The following is a 23,847-nucleotide window of genomic DNA, read 5'->3' on the forward strand; positions in this document are numbered from 1 at the left end:
GCTTAAAGTGATCACCAGGCCCACAATTTAATTAAGGTTTTGTAATTGATAAACCCAACTTGCATTTGTGGGCTGCATCAGTGGCGTAGCTAGAATTGACTGGGCCCCACAGCCAAATTTTGAATGGGCCTCCATCCCACAGTAATTTTTTAGCGGGCCCCTTCCTTTCATGCCTCTTCCATTCCTGCGACTAGTAAAGATCGCTCTCTCAGGCCAGGGCCGGCAGCTGTTCCATAATTTTTATACACTGTCTATAATGACACTGTATATCCATTAAATAAAAAAATAATGGCTGCACACACAAGCAGTAAAGCTGAGAAATGGGGATCATTCTAAATTCAAGTGGTACTATACCTACTATTTGGATCAATGTAAGCTCTTAGCGCACATTTTGATCAAACTTGTGTCGGGCCCATCCACCAGGCGTCAAGGTGGCTGAGGGTGGCGCCTCTTATAGACTGAGCACTCGCCCATCTGCCTGGGGCTTCTGAGCAAAGTACAAATATAGCTAGTTCCTTCACTGCCCTGATAATGTGGACTTGGATAAGTCCAAGAGGCGGTAGATTAGTGATGGGGACCTGTCCGCGGAAGCCACCTTGACGCCTGGTGGATGGGCCCGACACAAGTTTGATCAAAATGTGCGCTAAGAGCTTCCATTGATCCAAATAGTAGATATAGTACCACTTGAATTTAGAATGATCCCCATTTCTCAGCTTTACTGCTTATATGTGTGTGCAGCCATTATTTTTTTTATTTATTATGTTTGCCTTATGGATGTGCACCCATGACTGATTATGTATAAGAATATGCTAGTCTAAATTTTCTTGTAATAAACTGTATATCCATTAGTCTTCCTCATCCTGGATGGGCCCCTTCTGGGTCAGGGACCCAAAGCTACAGCTTCCCCTGCTTACCCTATAGCTACGGCCCTGGTCTGCATTAATCTGCAGGTGACTGTGATACAGCTCCACAGATTGCTTAGAAAGATGCAAATAGAAACAAATCTGTGGCCTTAGTCTTTTATCCATACTCTGTCATTGTGACACTATGTGGCCTCCTCATGCTGCCATCTCCACACCATGTCACCTTGCCACTCATTTTTATCACCATGCTGCTGCTGATGCAGCTTAAAAGGCCTTAAAGTGATTACCAGGCCCACAATCTAATTAAGGTTTTACGCACAAAACCAAAGTAAAACATCGATTTTATCGGAAAAATTTATTGAAAACATTCTTTCCTGTATATTTACTTGTTTATAAAGTGCAAGTCCTGCCACAAATTACAATGAAGAGGCATTCCGATACAACCTGTATATCACAAAGGATGGCCTCATTCACATTAAGTTGCGGGCCTGCAAGTGAGCTGACCCTCTAAAACCTTATGGGCGAGGGCCTGCTGCTAAGCTGACCCTCTAAAACAGGGGTGCACAACCTGCGGCCCTTGATACCATTCTGTGCGGCCCCCAACCATCTGATAACAGACATGTATGTCTATGTCTTGTGGCTACTCAAATATATTTTTCATGTATTCTCCCATTAGATGGAAGTACTAAAAATGTAACTAGACAATTATAGTATATACTGTATGTACAATATGTACATAAATTACAGTATTTCAGTTGTTAATACCCTTTTAAAATTTTATTTTTGGCCCTGGTCATTGGTTCAGTCTGACAATGTGGCCCCCAAGCAGAAAATGTTGTTCTGACCCTCTAAAAAAAAAAAGTGAGTTCAGGGCCTGTAGTTCAGCTGACCCTATTAAAAAAGTACGAGGACGAGGAGGAGGAGGACGAGGAGGACGACGAGGAGGAGGACGAGGACACAAGATTCAACCATATACACTTTTTGTGGTGGAAAAGGTGCATGGGAATACACTACAGTAGATTGAGTACATTATAAATGATAGATTGAAATTGCCTTTAATGTTCATCATCAGCTCAGCTCTCCTCTGGTGGAGTTGAGAAGTCAGGGACAAACCAGGCCTTTGCCAGTGGACAAGCTCATACACCTATCTGTTATAATGCCACCAGCAGTACTAAATACACGCTCAGACAAAATGCTGGCGGCAGGGCAGGCCAGCACCTCCAAGGCGTAGAGCGCAAGTTCGTGCCACGTGTCCAGCTTGGACACCCAGTAGTTGTAAGGCACTGAGGGATCATTTAGGATGCTGACACGGTCTGCTATATATTCCTTCACCATCTTCCAAAACTTTTCCCTTCTTGTACCACTAGGCCGCGCTTCAGGGTGAGGTTGCTGGAGGGGTGTCATGAAAGTGTCCCATGCCTTGGGGAGTGTTGCCCTGCCTTTGTTGGAACTGCTGTGTGTTCTTCTTGTCTCCCTTCCTCGGTTGCCTAAGGAAGTATGGACTGCAGTCAGCGTTGTCAGATGGAAAATTTTGGAGCAATTTTCCAACAAGGATCTTCTGGTATTGCACCATTTTGCTTGTCCTCTCCACCAGAGGAAGGAGAGATGAGAAGTTCTCCTTGTAGCGGGGGTCGAGAAGGGTGAACACCAAGTAATCCGTGTTATCTAAAATGTGTAGAACGTGTGGGTCACGGGAAAGGCAGCCTAGGTCTCTGGAAAGGCAGCCTAACATGAAGTCAGCCATGTGTGCCAGAGTACCAACAGGCAAGACGTCAATGTCGACATCAGGATGACTCTCCATCTCCTCATCCTCCTCTTCTGCTCATCCACGCTGAACAGATGGAATTAAAGTTCCATGGGTACTACCCTCTGTAGCAGAGGCAACTGTCTCCAGATCCTCCTCTTCTTCATGGTCCAATTCGCACTGAGAAGACAAACTAAGGGTGGTCTGGCTATCACCCTGCGTAATGTCCTCCCCTATTTCCTCGTATGCCACATTCAGAGCGTCGTCCTTAATTGTGAGCAGCGATCTTTTGAGTAGACACAGCAGTGGTATGGTTACGCTGATAATAGCGTTAGCACCGCTAACCATCTGTGTGGATTCATCAAAGGTTTTTAAAACCTCACAGAGGTCTGACATCAATCCCCACTCCTCGCTTGTGAATGGTGGCAGTTGACTCAAAAGGTGACGACCATGTTGCAGCTGGTATTCCACAACTGCCCTCTGCTGCTCAAAGCCTGGAAAACATGTGGAACGTAGAGTTCCAGCGCGTGCTCATGTCGCACAACAGCCGGTGAGCTGGAAGCCGCAAGCACTGCTGCAGCTTTGACAGACCGGCTGAAGCTGTGAACAACTAGCGGAAATGGGCACACACCCGGCGCGCCTTCACTATTAGCTCTGGCAAAGTGTGTTAGTGGTTTAGCGGTTTATCAAAACCTAAGTTTAAGACGTGGGCTAGGCATGGGATGTGTGTCAGGTTGCCGAGATCCACAGCTGCCACAAAGTTACGGCCATTGTCAGACACAACCATGCCTGGTTGTAGGTTGAGTGGCGAGAGCCACAGCTCGGTTTGGTCCCTTATACCCTGCCACAGCTCTGCAGTGTTGTGCAGTTTGTCCCCTAACCAGATCAACTTCAGCACGGCCTGTTGACGCTTACCCACAGCAGTGCTACACTGCTTCCAGCTAGTGACTGATGGCTGACTGCTGCTGGAGGTGGAAGTGGAGGAGGCGGCGGCGGAGAAGTGGGGATTGGAGCCAGTAACATAGCTGCTGGCGGAGACCCTGATGGACGTAGAGCCCGCAATCCTGGGAGATGGGAAGCACCTGTGCCATCCCAGGGTACGACTCACTCCCGGCCTTCAACATTCACCCAGTGTGCGGTCACGGAAATGTAGCATCCCTGGCCACCAGCACTTGTCCATGTGTCTGTGGTTAAGCGGACCTTCCCAGTAACTGCATTGGTCAGCGCACGGGTGATGTTCTGGGACACATGCTGGTGTAAGGTGGGCACGGCACACTGTGCAAAATTGTGACGGCTGGGGACTGCGTACCGAGGGACAGCCGCTGACATCAGGCTGCGGAAGGCCTCAGTGTCCACAAGCCTAAATTGCAACATTTCAAGGGCCAGTTATTTTGAAAGTTGTGCATTTAGTGCAGTGGCCTGTGGGTGGGTGGATATTTTGCGTTTAAATGACTGTTGACATTTTGATGCTGCGCTGGGACAGGGAAGTGGATGTTGCTGCTGATGGTTCATGCGAAGGACCAGGTGCAGAGCGAGGGGTATCCAGGGCTGCACCTTCGACAGGGGATTCCCCCTCTGTACGGCTGTCCTCACTCTGCTTTTCACCTTCCCATATTGGGTCAGTGACTTCGTCAACCACCTCATCTTCCACTTCCTCACTCTGCTCATCCTCCTGACTTGACCTAACCACAACCTCGGTGATTGATAATTTAATTGTGCAAAGTTGTACTCACAGTTTTTTTTATACTTTTCGAAATAGTGATTATTTTGCTATATAGAAGGTGTCTGCAGTGACTTGTGACATCTGTGCAGCAATACCTTCTGTGTGTCAGGGGCAGAGATGGGAAGAATATTAGTGAAAATAATATTTTTTTTCCCATAATCCACATTTTTGCCGTCAATGGTGTAATCCGTGATTTGCACTTCAATACATTGTGTGGTTGTCAGGCCCAGATATAGTGAAAAATATAAATATAAACTTTATCAGAAAACAGTGTCTGTACCGCAGATTACAAAATTCTGGGCCTAATCTAGTGTCCATATTCTGTGTTTGTGTGACATATACTGTCCTGTCTTTAGCGGACTGTAAAACAATCTGTGCCACATCTATTGACAAAACTATTAATATGAAGTAGGCGAGCACTAAGGGATGGACATACAGAGGCCGTATCCCTGGGTGCAATGAAACTGTGCCTGCTAACAATGCACCAGAAAAAAAAAAAAAAAACACATCCCCCGGCTTAATGTCCAACTTAGCTGAGCGGCGCAAGACAGCACTGTCCAAGTCAGGCCAGTGCGAACAGTTGGTCGATTGGATTGCTGAAGATAATGCTTCGTTGGTTAAGCACCACCCTCTCTTCCACCAAGTCCAGTCTCTGTAGCCAAGAGTCTGGTCAACCAAATACTCTCTCTGATCATCCTTCTTCCCACCATGGAGAGGCTTGCCAAACGAGTGATCCCACACTCGGATATTCCGAGGAACTCTATCCAGCGCCATTATTACATTTGGCCCTCACACCCAGCACGCTTGAAGAGGGACCTGAGATATTGTGCCTTGATTCCAAACCTCTTGAGCCTTCACAGTCTCAAGAAGATGACGGCGGTGAACGGCAATCATTTGTTCACGAGGTGAATGATGATGCGACACAGTTACCAATCACTGAGGTTGTGGTTAGGTCAAGTCAGGAGGACGAGCAGAGTGAGGAAGTGGAAGAGGAGGTGATTGATGAAGTCACTGACCCAAAATAAGAAGGCGAAAAGCCGAGTGAGGACAGCAGTACAGAGGGATAGGGATCCGCAGCACCGCAACAGGCTGGAAGAGGCAGTGGAGTTGCAAAAGGGAGAAGCTGGCCCACACCAAACAGGGCCGCAATCGTTACACTGAGCACCCCCATGCGTAAATCTACCTTGCCAAGCGATAGGTGTTCCGCAGTATGGCGCTTTTTTGAGGAAAATGCAGACGACAAAAGAGTGGTATTTTGCAACCTGTGCCGTACCAAAATGAGCTGGGGCGTGAACACTAGCAACCTCACCACCAGCATGATCCGCCACATGGCATCCAAGCACGCTAACAAGTGGGCTGAATGCCTGGGTCCACAATCTGGGTCTGTGGGTCACATCACTGCCTCCTCTTCCCATGTGTTACACACTGCTGGCCAATCCCCTGTCGAACGCACAGGCCCGGATTCCCCTCGCCCTGCACCTTGTCCTTCGCATGAACCATCAGCAACAACATCCACTTCTCTGTCCCAGCGCAGAGTCCAAATTTCCATAACACAGTCATTTGAACGCAAACACAAATATCCACCCACCCACAGGTCATAGCACTAAATTTGCAACTTTCGAAATGACTGGCCCTTGAAATGTTGCCATTTAGGCTTGTGGACACTGAGGCCTTCTGCAGCCTGATGTCGGCAGCCGCCACTATTTTGCATGGTGTGCCGTGCCCACCTTACACAAGCATGTGTCCCAGAACATCACTTGTGCCCTAACCCAGTGTTTCCCAACCAGTGTGCCTCCAGCTGTTGCAAAACTACAACTCCCAGCATGCCCGGACAGCCTTTGGGTGTGAGGGCATGCTGGGAGTTGTAACACTGCCCTAACCAATGCAGTTACTGGGAAGGGCCACTTAACTACAGACAAATGGACAAGTGCTGGTGGCCAGGGACACTACATTTCCCTGACCGCACACTGGGCGACTGTTGTGAAGGCCGGGAGTGAGTCGTACCCTGGGATGGCACAGCTGCTACCCACTCCCCTACGTCCATCAGGGCCTCCACCAGCAGCTATATTACTGGCTCCAATCCCCACTTCACCGCCGCCTCATCCTCCACTTCCACCTACAGAAGCAGTCAGCCATCAGTCGCTAGCTGGAAGAAGTTTAGCACTGCTGTGGGTAAGCATCAACAGGCCATGCTGAAGTTGATCTGTTCAGGGGACAAACTGCACACCACCGCAGAACTGTGGCAGGGTATAAGGGACCAAACCCACTCAACCTACAACCAGGCATGGTTGTGTCTGACAATGGCCGTAACTTGGTGGCGACTTTGGAGCTCGGCAACCTGACACACATCCCATGCCTAGCCCACGTCTTAAACTTAGTGGTTCAGCGGTTTATCAAAACCTACCCCAATTTGCCAGAGCTACTAGTGAAGGCGCACCGGGTGTGCGTCCATTTCCGCAAGTCTTCCACAGCTTCAGCCAGTCTGTCAACGCTGCAGCAGCGCTTGCGGCTTCCAGCTCACCGACTGTTGGCCAGGCTTTGTGAGCAGCAGAGGGCAGTTGTGGTATACCAGCTGCAACATGGACGTCGCCTTTTGAGTCAACTGCCACTATTCACAAGCGAGGAGTGGGGATTGATGTCAGACCTTTGTGAGGTTTTAAAAAACTTTAATGAATCCACACAGATGGTTAGCGGCGATAACGCTATTATCAGCGTAACCATACCACTGCTGTGTCTACTCAAATGATCGCTGCTCACAATTAAGGACGATGCTCTGAATGTGGCAGACAAGGAAATGGAGGAGGACATTACACAGGGTGATGGCCAGACCACCCTCAGTTCGTCTTCTCAGTGCGAATTGGACCATGAAGAGGAGAAGCTGGAGACAGTTGCCTCTGCTACAGAGGGTAGTACCCATGGAACTTTAATTCCATCTGTTCAGCGTGGATGGGCAGAAGGAGGATGAGGATATGGGGAGTCATCCTGATGTCGACATTGACGTCTTGCCTGTTGGTACTCTGGCACACATGGCTGACTTCATGTTAGGCTGCCTTTCCAGCGACCTAGGCTGCCTTTCCAGCGACCCTCGCGTTATACAAATTTTAGTTGGAACATGAATTACTTGGGTTACTTGGTGTTCACCCTTCTCAACCCCCGCTACAAAGAGAACTTCTCATCTCTCATTCCTCTGGTGTAGAGGACAAGCAAAATGGTGCAATACCAGAAGATGCTTGTTGGAAAATTGCTCCAAAATTTTCCATCTGACAACGCTGGCGGCAGAGTCCGTACTTCCTTAGGCAACCGAGGAAGGGAGACAAGGGGAACACACAGCAGTACCGACAAAGTCAGGGCAACACTCTCCAAGGCATGGGACACTCATGACACCCCTCCAGCAACCTCACCCTCAAGCAAGGCCTAGTGGTTCAAGGAGGGAAAAGTTTTGGAAGATAGTGAAGGAAGCTGGACACGTGGCACAAACTTGTGCTCTACGCCTTGGAGGTGCTGGCCTGCCCTGCCACCAGCATTTTGTCTGAGCGTGTATTTAGTACTGCTGGTGGCATTATAACAGATAAGCGTATGCGCTTGTCCACTGGCAATGCTGACAGGCTGACGCAGATAAAAATGAACAAGGCCTGGATTGCCCCTGACTTCTCAACTCCACCAGTTGAGCTGATGAACATAAAGGCAATTTCAATCTATCATTTATAATGTACTCAATCTACTGTAGTGTATTCCCATGCACCTTTTCCACCACAAAAAGAGTATATGGTTGAATCTTGTTTTTTCCTCCTCCTCCTCATACAGATTGTCTATATTCCCTCCACTCAAATTTTTTTTTTTTAATAGGGTCAGATCAGCAGCAGATCCTTGCCCCTAATGTTTTAGAAGGTGAGCTCACCAACAGGCCCTCGCATATTTTTTAGAGCGTCAGCTCACCAGCAGGCCCTCGCCCCTAATGTTTTAGAAGGTCAGCTTAGCAGCAGGCCCTCGCCCCTATTGTTTTAAAGGGTCAGCTCACCAACAGGCCCTCACCTTTAATGTTTTACAGGGTCAGCTCACCAGCAGGCCTGCACCAAAAATCTTTTACTTGGTCAGCTCACTTGCAGGCCCGCAAACTCAATGTGAATGAGGCCCTCCTTTAAGTGATATACAGGTTGTATCGGAATGCCTCTTCATTGAAATTTGTGGCAGGACTTGCACTTTATATACAAGTAAATATACAGGAAAGAATGTTTTCTCCTATAAAATCGATTTTTTTACTTTGGTTTTGTGCGTAAAACCTTAATTAGATTGTGGGCCTGGTGATCACTTTCAGCCCTTTTAAGCTGCATCAGCAGCAGCATGGTGATAAAAATGAGTGGCAGGGTGACATGGTGTGGAGATGGCAGCATGAGGAGGCCACATAGTGGCACAATGACAATCTGGATAAGGCCACAGATTGTTTATAAAGATGTAGATGGAAACCATCTGTGGAGCTGTATCACGGTCACCTGCAGATTAATGCAGACCAGGGCCGTAGCTATAGGGGAAGCAGGGGAAGCTTAAGCTTTGGGGCCCTGACCCAGAAGAGGCCCATCCAGGAGGATGACGACTAATGGATTTGGTCAGGGCCCGCTTCAACAGTATTACACAATGAAATTATATCCAGTGTCATTATAGACAGTGTATAAAAATGATGGAACAGCTGCCGGCCCTGGTCTGAGAGAGCGATCCTTACTAGCCACAGGAATGGCAGAGGCATGAAAGGAAGGGGGTCACCAAAAAATTACTGTAGGATGAAGGTCCATTCAAAAATTTGCTGTGGGGCGCAGTTAATTCTAGCTATGCCACTGATGCAGCCCACAAAAGCAAGTTGGGTTTATCGATTACAAAACCTTAATTATATTGTGGGCCTGATGATCACTTTAAGCCCTTTTAAGCTGCATCAGCAGCAGCATGGTAAAAAAAAATAGTGGCAAGGTGACATGGTGTGGAGATGGCAGCATGAGGAGGCCACAGTGGCACAATGACAATGAGTCTGGATAAAAGACTAAGGCCACAGAAAGATCCAAATGGAAACAAACAAAATCTGTGGAGCTGTATCATCGTCACCTGCTGATTAATGCAGCCATCAAATTCAAGTTGGGTTTGTCGGTTCCACCTCAGCTCACCAGCAGGCTCACACCTAAAATCTTTTACTGGTTCAGCTCACCTGCAGGCCCGCAACTCATGCTGCCTTTGAAGTAGTAGCCATAGCCATTTATCAGGCTCCCTCTCCGAAATTGAACAATGATTCCCCGTTACTGTGGTCACCATGTTAGGAGCATAAAAGAACATCGAAAGTTGATAGGGAAGATATCCAAATGGATCGTGGACGTCACGGTGACGTGCGATCAGGCAGAAGTTATCTAGAGTCAACAAAGTGGCAGCAGGGCCTCTCCTGTATAACGTTTCCTCATCCAAAATACCGCAATGACATTCCCTGAAATTTTTTATTACTCATTCAAATAACTGGGCATCTTAAGAGTCCTGTATTGTTATTTATCATCTCACATGCAGGTCCGCAACTCATGCTGCCTTTCTTTGAAGTAGTAGTTTTTTATCAAGCTCCCTCTCCTGCATCGAACCCTGATTCCCCATTACCCGTGATCACCATGGGAGGAACAGAAAAGATAATCAAAAGTTGATAGGGCAAACATCCAAATGGATCGTCGCCGTCACAGGGACGTGCAATCGCCCAGAGGTTATCTAGAGTCACCAATGCCGCAACAGGCCCTCGCCCCTAAGGTTTTAAATGGTCAGATTAGCAGGCCCTTGTTCCAAATGTTTGGGTCACCAGCAGGCCAATCATAATTTTTCAAGCGTGTGTATGATTCCCTCCTTTATGTGCAACAAAGGGTGTTTTGAAGTGCCGTTTCCTTGTAATTTTTGGCAGCCCTTTCACTTAGTGCATAGGCTTTATGAGTGTAGGAGTCCCACTACCTGAACAATTGTACCACAATGTGAATGAGGCCCTCCTTTATGCGATATACAGGCTGTTTCGGAGTGTCTCTTGCTTGTAATTTTATTGCAGCACTTGCACTTTATATGCAATTGAATATACAGGAAAGAATGTTTCCTAACAATCTTTCCTGTAAAATCTTTCTGGAGGGTTGTGTGAGTATTTTTGTCAGTCTGTAAAAGTGGCGTACAACTCGGACAACATGGTTCCCAATAGCGACCTGGGGGAGTCCAAGATGCATCCAGACAATGTCCCCATGGTGTTCCCGATCCATTTCAGTGGTGTTTGCCACTTTCTGACCTTTTCCAATGGACCAGGCACCCTCCCCTCTTCAGAGCAGGGGGTGCCTGGTTGTCTCCCATTGACTTCCATTATACTCGGGTTCTAGGCCGAGCACATGAATAAAGCAATGTTTTCGGCCCGAACACCCGAATACTTTGGTGCTCGATCACCACTAGTCACGATGTTAAGATTTCTAAAATTTTCGAATTATTGTTAAAATCACTATTTGACAATATTAGCTCCCCTGGTCAAAAAGCCTGCTGAGCTAATTGCTCAATGTTAAAAAGGAGAGGATTGGGAAAAAATTCAGGTTCATTTAAAATTAGTCTCTTAGAATTTCAAATCACTTTTTGGTTCAATTTAATATTTTACACAGAATTTATGTCACGCCAATATGGCTTAACAAATGTGGTCTTAGAAACGCATCTAATTGTCCATGGTGTGTGTGATGAATACCACACCTCGTGCCCACTTGACGTCAACTACGTTGAGCTCACGAGACGTGGTATGGTCACGGGTTTTCCAAAATCGTGAAGTTACGCCCTCCAGTGGAGCACGTAAGGTCAGGTTGGTATAGCTTACACACACCTCCTGTCCACGCGGGCACAGAGAGGCAACAAGCTGAGAGAGCCTTTTCACTGCCGCAGTGAAACAGCGACTCCTCAGCCTGGGTATCTGCCACCAGTTCTAGTTTGATATAAGCCCGGTCCGCTAACGGGATTATATAGAGTCAGAAACCAACCCGCGGTAGCTTATAACTAGGCCAAAACACGGACGTGGGGATTCGTGATCGAGATACAAGATAGCACAAGATTAAATTATAGATTTAATCGCCGTATGGGCACACTAGATATAACACAATATACACAGACAATATATACAGTGGTCTGAGGTTACAGATTACAGGTTAAATGGTTAAAACAGGGTTAAGCAGTGTAAAAGTCAGTTACCGGATAAGATGAAAGTTCCTTTTAGTTGTGAGATGTTCTTTGCTGGAGTCCACATGAAGGGCCGTGATCTCAGCTATTTCCTGGGTCCCTCTAAACACATTTGTAGGATGTGACCCCTCTTCAGAGAAAGACGCGCCTACTTGCTGGCACCAGACTTAACCTGTAGCCAGCCCCTCCCGGCCTCAGGGAGGGGTCCACTCCCCCTCTTCTGGGCTGGCAGCAAATGACCCACAAAACCCTTTAGGGTTCATAGCTCCAGACCAGAGGGTCATAGGAAGATGGTTCTGGGACCAATGGACCTGCCTGGGTTCCGGCTACAAGTAGAGCCCAAACCTGGTACAGTTATGTGTTTTCTATGGGGAGATATGGATATCTCCCTACCCTGACCTCATCCCATTAACCAAAGACCATGGGAACGTACCTCGTGGCCACCGGGACACAAATATGTATCCGGTTTGCGCCTGCGATGGCCAGGCGGTTCATAATTCCTTATGAAAGGTAGGTGCCAACATGTCTGGGAGGTCTCATTGATCCGGGGCAAGGGCGGATACCCCCTGCTGGGGGTTTTCCTGCAGGATTCAGTTGGCTCCAAACTGGTGGAGGTGAGGTGTGACCTTCTCCTTGAAGCCTGGACCCCCTGGGGGGGGCTTTCTTCCTTGCCATCTGACACTCAGGTGGCTGGGGGACGGAAACTAATTTTGCATGTACACTGAACATGCAGAGAGGTGCATCAGATGACAATCAGGCCTGGGGCTTTGAAGCAGGGCCCTCCTGTGGAGTTCACTACCTCCACTATCTGTCAGCAAATTGGGGTGTGAGGACATGGCTGACAGTAAATATTAATCCATATTCCTCACAGTGTGATTCACCAGGGGGGGTAATTTTGTGCACCTGTTTTGGTCCTGTACAGAATTAAAACAGTACTGGGGAGCCATTGATATGGTTATTAAGGAAAAATTGAAAATAGCGATCCCCTTTATGTTAGAATGCTGGATATTGGGAGATCTCTCTAAGGTAAATTGCCATAAAGATAAAAAGGCCCTTCTATTAAAGCCTCATGCACACGACCGTTGTGTGCATCCATGGCCGTTGTTCAGTTTTCCGTGATTTTCTGCGGACCCATTGACTTTCAATGGGTCAGCTGAAAACTCTGAAAATGCACCGTTGTTCATCCGTGGCCGTGATCAGTGTTTCCTGTCCGTCAAAAAAATAAGACCTGTCCTATTTTTTTGACTGACAACGGTTCACGGACCCATTCAAGTCAATGGGTCCGTGAAAAAACCCGGATGCACACAAGATTGGCATCCGCGTCCGTGGCCGTAGGCTACTTTCACACAGACTGATCGCAGATCCGTCTGCATAAAGCTTTTTCAGAGCTGAGTTTTCACTTCGTGAAAACTCAGATCCGACAGTATATTCTAACACAGAGGCGTTCCCATAGAGATGGGGACGCTTCAAGTTAGAATATACTAAGAACTGTGTACATGACTGCCCCCTGCTGCCTGGCAGCACCCAATCTCTTACAGGGGACTGTGATCCGCATAATTAACCCCTCAGGTGCCGCACCTAAGGGGTTAATTGTGCGTATCATAGCCCCCTGTAAGAGATTAGGTGCTGCCAGGCAGGAGGGGGCACACCCCCCTCCCTCCCCAGTTTTAAATTCATTGGTAGCCAGTGTGCCCCCCTCCCTCCCCTGTATTACATTCATTGGTGGCCAGTGCGGCCCCCCCTCCCTCCCCTGTATTACTGTACATTCATTGGTGGCCAGTGGGCCCCCCCTCCCTCGTATTACTGTACATTCATTGGTGGCCAGTGCAGCCCCCCTCCTTCCCCCTCAATTAAAATTCCCCCCCCTATCATTGGTGGCAGCGGAGAGTTCCGATCGGAGTACCAGTTTAATCGCTGGGGCTCCGATCGGTAACCATGGCAACCAGGACGCTACTGCAGTCCTGGTTGCCATGGTTACTTAGCAATTTTTAGAAGCATTATACTTACCTGCGATGTCTGTGTCTGCAGTAGCGTCCTGGTTGCCATGGTTACCGATTGGAGTCCCAGCGATTAAACTGGGACTCCGATCGGAACTCTCCGCTGCCACCAATGATGGGGGGGGGGGATTTTAATTATGAGGGGGAGGGAGGGGGGGCCCACTGGCCACCAATGAATTTAAAACTGGGGAGGGAGGGAGGGGGGGTGCCCCCTCCTGCCTGGCAGCACCTGATCTCTTACAGGAGCTATGATACGTACAATTAACCCCTCAGGTGCGGCACCTGAGGGGTTAATTGTGTGGATCACAGCCCCCTGTAAGAGATCGGGTGCTGCCAGGCAGGAGGGGGCACCCCCTCCTCCCTCCCCAGTTTTAAATTCATTGGTGGCCAGTGTGCCCCCCCTCCCTCCCTCCCCTGTATTACATTCATTGGTGGCCAGTGCGGCCCCCCCTCCCTCCCCTGTATTACTGTAAGAGACAGCAGGGGGCAGTCATGTACACAGTTCGTAGTATATTCTAACTTGAAGCGTCCCCATCACTATGGGAACGCCTCTGTGCTAGAATATACGGTCAGATATGAGTTTTCACGATCTAACTAAAATCTGATGGTATATTCTAACAGAGGCATTCCCATGGTGATGGGGACACTTAAAGTTAAAATATACCATCAGATTGGAGAAAATTCCGATCCGATGGTATAATAGGGACTCCTGACTTTACATTGAAAGTCAATGGGGGACAGATCCGTTTGCAATTACACCATATTGTGTCAACGTCAAACGGATCCGTCCCCATTGACTTGCATTGTAAATCAGGACGGATACGTTTGGCTCCGCACAGCCAGGCGGACACCAAAATGACTTTTTCCTTCATGTCCGTGGATCCTCCAAAAATCAAGGACGACCCACGGAAGAAAAAACTGACACGGATCACAGACCTACGGACGCCGTTTTTGCGGACCGCAAAAAAACCCGGTTGTGTGCATGAGGCCTAAGAGTGATGTTTTTGGCAAGAATTATGATTACTAGGGTCTGGTTTTCAAGGGATACACCAAATGTAGCTTCATGGTTAATCTGGTGAATAAGATCAAGAGATATGAGAAGGTTCTGTACAAACAGAGAAATATAGAGAGGAAAAATGGACTAGAATATGGGATATTTGGAAATAAAATTTTTTTAGTTCTATCTTCCCTCCTCTGGAGAGACATATCGCTAAAAGGTGGTGGTTGGGGAGGGTGCCCGGGTGGTTAAAAAAAATATATATATTGATGTTATACAAACCATATACAAACAAAACTATTGTCCGATTCTTAATTATATATATAAAAAATAAGTTTTTGAACTATGCGTTCACTAAAACGAGTATAACAAATTTTTGTAGTAAAATATCTTTGAACTACAAGGTCTAATGCAGTAATGTGTTTACTAACAATGGTATAGCAATGCAATGTTTGAGGTAAAATTTATTTCAGCTATATGTTCAGTGACAGTGGTCTTATTGCCAAAAAATGATTTTGCTATAACGCAACACATTTAACCCATAGAGGACCAGCGCAGTACATGTACGGCGTTGTGATCGGGAAGGTGCAGGAGATGCGCCCGCCCGATCAGCGGCAGGGGTCCGGCAGTCACTGATAGCCGGACCCCTGCTGCATGCGCCAACATCAGTGAAATCACTGATGCAGGCGCATTAACCTTTGATGTGCCGCGGTCAGCGCTGACCATGGCACATGCGATGTCATCACGGGAATCAGAGCTGCCATCAGTTCCCCATGCTGCTCTGACGGGGACCTGATGGCATTAAAGGCAGCGCGATGCCTTCCTTGGGCATCGGGCTGCCTTCCGGGGAGAGCCTGTGAGATCCAGCCCCCTGTTTTACTCCAATTCATGTGACGGTATTTCACTATTGGCTGCATTCTTGGTGTTCCATAGAAAAACCATAGAAACATTAATGTGTCGGCAGATAAGAAACATTTGGCCCATCTAGTCTGCCCAATATACTGAATACTATGAATAGCCCTTGGCCCTATCTTATAAGAAGGATGGCCTTATGCCTATCCCATGCATGCTTAAACTCCTTCACTGTATTTGCAGCTACCACTTCTGTAGGAAGGCTATTCCATGCATCCACTACTCTCTCAGTAAAGTAATACTTCCTGATATTACTTTTAAACCTTTGCCCCTCTAATTTAAAACTATGTCCTCTTGTAGCAGTTTTTCTTGTTTTAAATATTCTCTCCTCTTTTACCTTGTCGATTCCCTTTATGTATTTAAAAGTTTCTATAATATCCCCTCTATCTCGTCTTTCTTCCAAGCTATACATGTTAAGGTCCTTTAATCTTTCCTGGTAAGTTTTATCCTGCAATCCATGTACTAGTTTAGTAGCTCTTTTCTGAACTCTCTCCAAAGTATCAATATCCTTCTGGAGATATGGTCTCCAGTACTGAGCACAATACTCCAAATGAGGTCTCACTAGTGCTCTGTAGAGCAGCATGAGCACCTCCCTCTTTCTACTGGTAATGCCTCTCCCTATACACCCAAGCATTCTGCTAGCATTTCCTGCTGCTCTATGACATTGTCTGCCTACCTTTAAGTCTTCTGAAATAATGACCCCTAAATCCCTTTCCTCAGATACTGAGGTTAGGACTGCATCACTGATTTTATATTCTGCTCTTGGGTTTTTACGCCCCAGGTGCATTATCTTGCACTTATCAACATTAAATTTTAGTTGCCAGATTTTTTACCATTCCTCTAGTTTTCCTAAATCCTTTTCCATTTGCTGTATCCCTCCAGGAACATCAACCCTGTTACAAATCTTTGTGTCATCAGCAAAAAGACACACCTTACCATCGAGGCCTTCTGCAATTTTGCTGATAAAGATATTAAACAATATGGGTCCCAGAACAGATCCCTGAGGTACCCCACTGGTAACAAGGCCATGGTCTGAATATACTCCATTGACTAAAACCCTCTGTTGTCTGTCCCTCAGCCGCTGCCTAATCCATTCAACAATATAGGGAGTCCAAGCCCAAAGACTGCAATTTATTGATAGGCCTTCTGTGTGGGACAGTATCAAAAGCCTTACTAAAGTCCAGATAAGCGATGTCTACTGCACCTCCGCCATCTATTATTTTAGTCACCCAATCAAAAAAATCTATAAGATTAGTTTGACATGATCTCCCTGAAGTAAACCCATGCTGTTTTTCATCTTTCAATCAGTGGGATTTTAGATGTTCCACAATCCTCTCCTTAAGTATGGTTTCCATAAATTTCCCCACTATTGATGTCAGGCTTACTGGCCTATAGTTGCCCGAATCCTCCCTACTACCTTTCTTGTGAATGGGCACAACATTTGCTCATTTCCAATCTTCTGGGACAACTCCTGTTACCAGTGATTTGTTAAACAAAGCTGTTAATGGTTTTGCTAGTTCACCGCTAAGCTCTGTTAATAGCTTTGGGTGTATCCCATCAGGCCCCTGTGACTTATTTGTATTGATTTTAGACAGCTGACTTAGAACCTCTTCCTCTGTAAAGACACATGCATCAACAGATTTATTAGTCTTCTTTCCTAATTGAGGTCCTTTGCCTCAATGAATACTTCTGCTCAGTTTTTACAAAGGAAAATGAAGGAAGTCAGCTAGTTCTTTATCTTCTGCCATATACCTTCCTTTTGTTTTTAATTTGGCAATTCCTTGTTTTAGTTTCCTTTTTTTTATTTATGTATCTGAAGAATGTCTTATCACCTTTTTTCACTGAATGAGCTAATTTCTCTTCTACCTGTGCTTTAGAAGCTCTTATAACTTGTTTGGCCTCTCTCTGCCTAATCTTATAAATTTGCCTGTCATCCTCTTTTTTTTCATAATTACTAAATGCTATCTTTTAAAAAAAAAATGATTTTGGCCACTTCTGCTGAGTACCACAGTGGTCTCTTCCTTTTTTGTTTTTACTGACAAGCCTAATGCAATTTTCTGTTGCCTTCAATAGTGCCACTTTTAAGTAGTCCCATTTCTCCTGGACTCCATTGAATCTGTTCCAATCTGATAGAGACTCGTATACCACTAATCTAATTTTAGAAAAGTCAGTTTTTCTAAAATCTAAAACTTTTGTTTTTGTGTGGTGTTAGTCACTGTACTTATAGTAAACCACACTGACTGGTGATCACTAGATCCCAAGCTTTCCCCTACAGTAATATCAGATACCAAATTCCCATTTGTGAATACTAAATCTAAAATGGCCTCCTTCCGGGTTGGCTCCTCAACTACTTGCTGTAGAGATAATCCCAGTAGGGAATTTAGAATATCTGTACTCCTGGCAGAACTAGCTATTTTGGTTTTACAGTTTACATCAGGCAGATTAAAGTCTCCCATAATGATAACTTCCCCCTTCAATGTAATTTTAGCTATTTCCTCAACTAGTAGATCATCTAATTCTTTGACTTGGCTAGGTGGTCTATATATCACACCTACACGAGTTACCTTATGATTATCAAGCTGCAAGGTAACCCAAACTGACTCTAAATTGGTCTCGCTAACTTGTATTAAATTAGATTTTATGCTATCTTTCACATACAGGGCCACCCCTCCCCCTTCTTGCCTTCTCTGTCTTTCCTATATAGAGAACACCCTGGTATTGTTATATACCAGTCATTACTTCCATTGAACCATGTCTCAGTAACAGCCACTAAATCTATATTCTCAGATGCCATTATAGCCTCAAGTTCATTGATCTTATTCCCTAAACTGCGAGCATTTGTAGACAAGACTCTGAGCTTGTCATTTCTTAACTTATGTGCTACTGGCATCTTCTGGCATTGTTCCGGGGGGCAGTCGGACTGCTGCATTATCACTATTTTGCCCCCCTTTCTTAGTTTAAATGCTCCTTAGCAAATACTTTGAACTGTTCACTGAGGACATTTGTTCCCTTGAGAGAAAGATGCAAACCATCTTTCTTGTACAGTTCTTTTTCATTCCAACGAGAGCTAACATGAGACAAAGCCAAACCCTTGGTTCAGACACCATTCACCAAGCCATACATTGAATTCCTTAATGCTTCCTGTCATGCTGAAGGTTATGCACAGGCAAAACTGCAGAGGATGAAACAGTTGACGCAACCTCTAAAATATCATTTCAAAGTGTGTGAAAAGCTTCCTTCACCTTGGAAACCTAAGCCAGATCATTTGTTCCAAGATGGACAATGGACAGAAGCCTGGAAGGGAGAGGAGGAAGGTTTCATTTGGCCTGTATGCTTTACCATGTTCGTGATTATCTGACTGGTTTCGAATGTGGAACTCGTTAATCCTGAGGCAGGGCGGTCCAACAAAAGAAACGCATCGGTATAATAACAATGGCATTATTGCCAAAAAATGCTTTTGCTATAACTACTTATTATCTTGCAGTAATATTCAATGTGTTTAACAACATGTGTAATTCACAGAAACAGAAAAAAAAAGTGCAAACGCTCAATGTTTGCAGCAGAATGCTAATGTGGTGCTGGCAATATTAACTCAATTGTCTCGTATGTACGCGTTTGTACTCTGTGTGCGCCGATTCCCAAGATTAATAGCAGGTGCAAGAGTACAAGGCCAGGAAAGATTACATCGCTGCTGCCTGTCCCTGTCATTTAAACCTGGGGGGCAGGACAGGCAGTGATAAGGACAGTGGATTTTGGTGCAATGAGGTGCAACAGTGACACCCTTATTGCACTGACCAGTTAATTTGCATATCATAAAGATACATTTCTCCAGAATGTTTTTCAAAATTTTTAATAAATAAAAATCTAAAAAGTGTGGTGTGCATTTGTATTCAGCAGCATGTACTCTGATACTCCTAAGTAAAATCCAGTATTACCAATTGCCTTCAGAAGTCACCTAATTGGTAAATAGAGTCCACCTATGTGTAACTTATTCTCAGTATAACTACAGCTGTTCTGTGAAGACCTCTGATATTTGTTAGAGAACATTAGTGATCAAACAGCATCATGGAAATCAAGAAACACACGAGACAGGTCAGTGATAAAGTTGTGAAGTGTAAAGCAGAGTTAGGTTATAAAAAATATATATATATATATAAAATTAAATCGCAAGCTCTGAACATCTCACAGAGCACTTTTCAATCCATCGTCTGAGTATGGCACAACGGCACAACTGCAAACCTAGCAAGACATGGTCGTCCACCTAAACTCACAGACCAGGCAAGGAGAGCACTAATTAGAGAAGTGGCCAAGAGGCCCATGGTCACTCTGGAGGAGCCGCACAGACTCACAGCTCGGGTGGGAGAACCTGACCACAGGACAACTATTAGTCATGTACTCCACAAATATGGCCTTTACGAAAGTGTGGCAAGAAGAAAGCCATTTTTTTGAGCAAGCCATAAGTCGTCCCATTTGCAGTTTGCCACGAGCCATGTAGGGGACACAGCACTCTGGTCAGGAACAAAAGTATAGCTTTTTGACTTGCAAAAAGCTATATGGGGTGGAAAACCAATACTGCACATCATCCTGAATGCACCATCCCCACCATGAAACATTGCGGTGGCAGTATCATGCTGTGGAGATCCTTTTCTTCAGCAGGGACAGGAAACCTGGTCAGAGTCAATGTATGGAGCTATATACAGGGTAATCCTGGAGGAAAACCTGTTAGGGCTCTTTCACACGAGCAGATTCCTTGCGTGGAATCTGCTGCGGGAAAGAGTGCCAAGCCCCGCTCCGGACAGCAGAGACATGGAGCATTAACACTTATCTCCCTGTGATTTTGTAGTAAAAAGATCACAGAGAGGCAAAGAGCATCATCAATCATGTTAATGATCCGTTTCTCTGCTGTCCAGAACGGGGCTTGGCACTCTTTCCCGCAGCAGATTCCACGCAAGGAATCTGCTCGTGTGAAAGAGCCCTAACAGGTTTTCCTCCAGGATTACCCTGTATTTAGCTCCATACATCGACTCTGACCAGGTTTCCTGTCCCTGCTGAAGAAAAGGATCTCCACAGCATGATACTGCCACCGCAATGTTTCATGGTGGGGTTGGTGCATTCAGGATGATGTGCAGTATTGGTTTTCCACCCCATATAGCTTTTTGCAAGTCAAAAAGCTATACTTTTGTTCCTGACCAGAGTGCTGTGTCCCCTACATGGCTCGTGGCAAACTGCAAATGGGACGACTTATGGCTTGCTCAAAAAAATGGCTTTCTTCTTGCCACACTTTCATAAAGGCCATATTTGTGGAGTACATGACTAATAGTTGTCCTGTGGTCAGGTTCTCCCACCCGAGCTGTGAGTCTGTGCGGCTCCAACCGCAATGTTTCATGGTGGGGATGGTGCATTCAGGATGATGTGCAGTATTGGTTTTCCACGCATGGCAACCGCTTGCGTGAAAGAGCCCTTAGAGTCTGTAAAAGACTTGAGATTGGGGCAGAGGTTCACTTTCCAGCAGGACAACAACCTTAAACAAACAGCCAAAGCAACAATTGAATGGTTTAGATAAAAGAATATTCATGTGTTAGAATGGCCCAGTCAAAAACCAGACTAAATCCCATTGAGAATCTGTGGCAAGAAAATTGCTGTTCACGGATGCTCTTCATCTAATCTGATTGAGCTTGAGCTCTTTTGCAAAGAAGAGGGAAGAACATTTCAGCCTCTAGATGTGCAAAGTTGGTAGAGACATACCCCAAAAGACTTTCAGCTGTAATTGCATTGACAGGTGCTCATACAAAGTATTGACTCCACACCATACTTTCCAGATTTTAAATTTACAAAAAAAATAAAAAAAAATCATACAGAATTTCCCGTCACACATACTTGGTGTTGACCTATCACATAAAATCCCAATAAAATACAATTACGTTTGTGGGAGCAATATGAAAAACACGTGACAATGTCGAGGGACATTTATCAGTGTAATATGCAATGCTCTGAGTCCTATCCCAAAAAATAAATTAAAAAAAGGAAATCCAGCTGTCTGAGAAACTACTCTTTAACAGAGAAGAAAAAGAAAAATCGCTTAGCTTCCTGAGAGGCCTTAGTTGGGGCAATATTTCTCTTTATCACGATTGCACATAAGTATTGTAAGCCAGCAAAGTTCCTCTGAGTTTTGTCTAAAAATATATGAAAATTATCACTTCTTACATCTGATGGCATCATATAAAGCTACCTTCACACTAGTGTTTTCAATTCGGCTATTGAGATCCATCATTCATTGTCAATGGGGACAAAAATGAACCGAACAAAACAGAATGCACGAAAATGCATTCTGTTCCATTTGGTTGTGTAGTGGACAGAAAAACGATGTGGTGCGGAGCAATACGGATCCGTCCTGACACACAATGTAAGTCAATGGGGACGTATTAAATAGAAAATAGATAGAAAATACAATCGAAGACGGATCCATCCCCCAATGACTTTCAATAGTGTTCATAACGGATCCGTCATGGCTATATAAAGACATAATACAACCGGATTCGTTCATGACTGATGTATGCAGTTGTATTATTGTAACGGAAGCGTTTTAGCAGATCCATGACATATCCGCAAAAAACGCTAGTGTAAAAGTAGCCTAATATTAGCAAATTTAAAAGCTAACTTTAATATATTTCCCAGAAAGAGGAGCATCGCCTGGCCTACAATACTTTTCACACCTACTACGCATACTAGTTCCTCTCTGTAAACAGAAAGACCACCGCTTACACAATGCATAAATATTGGCCATAAACTCAGAGCAGCATACTAGTCTCTCTCTTTTTTTATACACTACTCATGTATAGGAGTGGTGGCATTTTAGAAAGAAGTCAGCCATGTTTTTCCAAGTCTGGAAACAAAATGGCGGCTCATTAGTATTTAGCAAACAAAATAACTAACTTTCCAGGGATGTGACTCGCATACACTACTAAATAATCATTTTCCTTTCACACTGTCATATGAGAGCTTATTTGTAGCTGGACAACATTTTATTTACAATATCTGGTATTGGAAATGCTTTTAATGTTAAATTAACTTTCCAATTTTCCACCATGGTGTTTTGGTTTTTATATGGTGTCCACTATGTGGTAAAAATGAAATGACCACCTTATTCTGTGGGTCAATACAATTAAAGCAATACCCAATTCATATAGTCTTACTACTAAACACGTTTGAAAATAATTCTTTGCATTGGCATATCCTGAAAGCCATAATATGTTTATGTTTTTGACAGAGCTCTGGAAGGGTTGTGTGTTTATTTATTTTATTTTATTTATTTATTTATTTATTTATTTTGGGGGGGAGAGTTGTATTTCTTATTTAAACTATTTGTGGGAGGAGACATGACCAAAGGAAGAAAATCTGTCAATTTTTCATGTTAGCGCATTATTGAAACTATTAAAATAATTTTAATAGTTTTGTTTACTTTTTATTGATTGTTTTGAATCTGTAAAATTGAGACAGAAAGATTATTATTGTTGTTATCATATTAGTTTTTATATTATGTTTTATATTTTTTATATTTATGTTATACTGTAATTTTTAGTCTCCTTGGGGGATTTGAACATGTAATCCTGTGATCAACATTTTATACCATAGACTGCAATAGAATACAGATTCCCTATTATTAAGTCATGCTGTAGGCAGAGCTTAATAGTCAGTTTACTATGGCAGGCCTGGGAGCTTGTGAGACCGTAAATACATGCCCTGCTCACCTGTGATGGATATATTCATCATGGGTTAATTAAAGGGCTAAGCATTCTGTGAGTGAAAGCGTTTGGGTAGACACAAGTGTCAAGGGCTGCAGCTGCATTTTATACTCAAAGCAGGAGAAACTAATAGCAATGGATAGAACTGGATTTCTCATTAAATAAAATTGAATTCCTCTATTTAGGAGTATATCCATGTGTTATATGTAGATACAAAATGGATTCAACAGTGCATTGAAGCCAGAAAAATGTATACACACCATATTAGTTTTTTTGTCACTTACCACCTTCCTTAGCTCCTGATTGGACACAATAATTACATTGGGTGGATCCCCAACAGCAGTAGCAGCTCCCCCTATGTTTGTGAAAATAACCTCTGCAATTAGAACATGTCGGGGATCAAGATTAAGTACTTCACATAACCTGAAGGATGGAGAACGCATAAAGAGTTAGAAATATTACACAATAGAAATAGTAACATTGTATACTGTTAAATATTAATACATAAACCATAGCCATACTAGACATGCAAACCACATGTAATTCAGTCCAATGCGTCCATGTCACAGTAAAATGCAAGCAACGCCTTGAATGGCACTCCCAGAACATAGAGGAAATATTAAACATTTTAACTTTTATTTCATATCCCATAAAACAAATTTTATATAT

The 23,847-nt window shown here is 44.7% G+C and overlaps 1 protein-coding gene across 1 annotated transcript in view; it reads right to left on the reverse strand.

Annotated features, from left to right (window-relative positions):
- Positions 1-23,847, reverse strand: part of OCA2 (OCA2 melanosomal transmembrane protein) — a 483,235-nt gene that overhangs the window by 122,123 nt on the left and 337,265 nt on the right. The window contains exon 14 of the mRNA XM_040425133.1: positions 23,463-23,601. Within this exon, the coding sequence (XP_040281067.1) occupies positions 23,463-23,601 (139 nt within the window). The remainder of the gene's footprint in view (positions 1-23,462; positions 23,602-23,847) is intronic.

This window comes from Bufo bufo, chromosome 3, assembly GCF_905171765.1.
Source record: "Bufo bufo chromosome 3, aBufBuf1.1, whole genome shotgun sequence".
Lineage (NCBI taxonomy): Eukaryota > Metazoa > Chordata > Amphibia > Anura > Bufonidae > Bufo > Bufo bufo.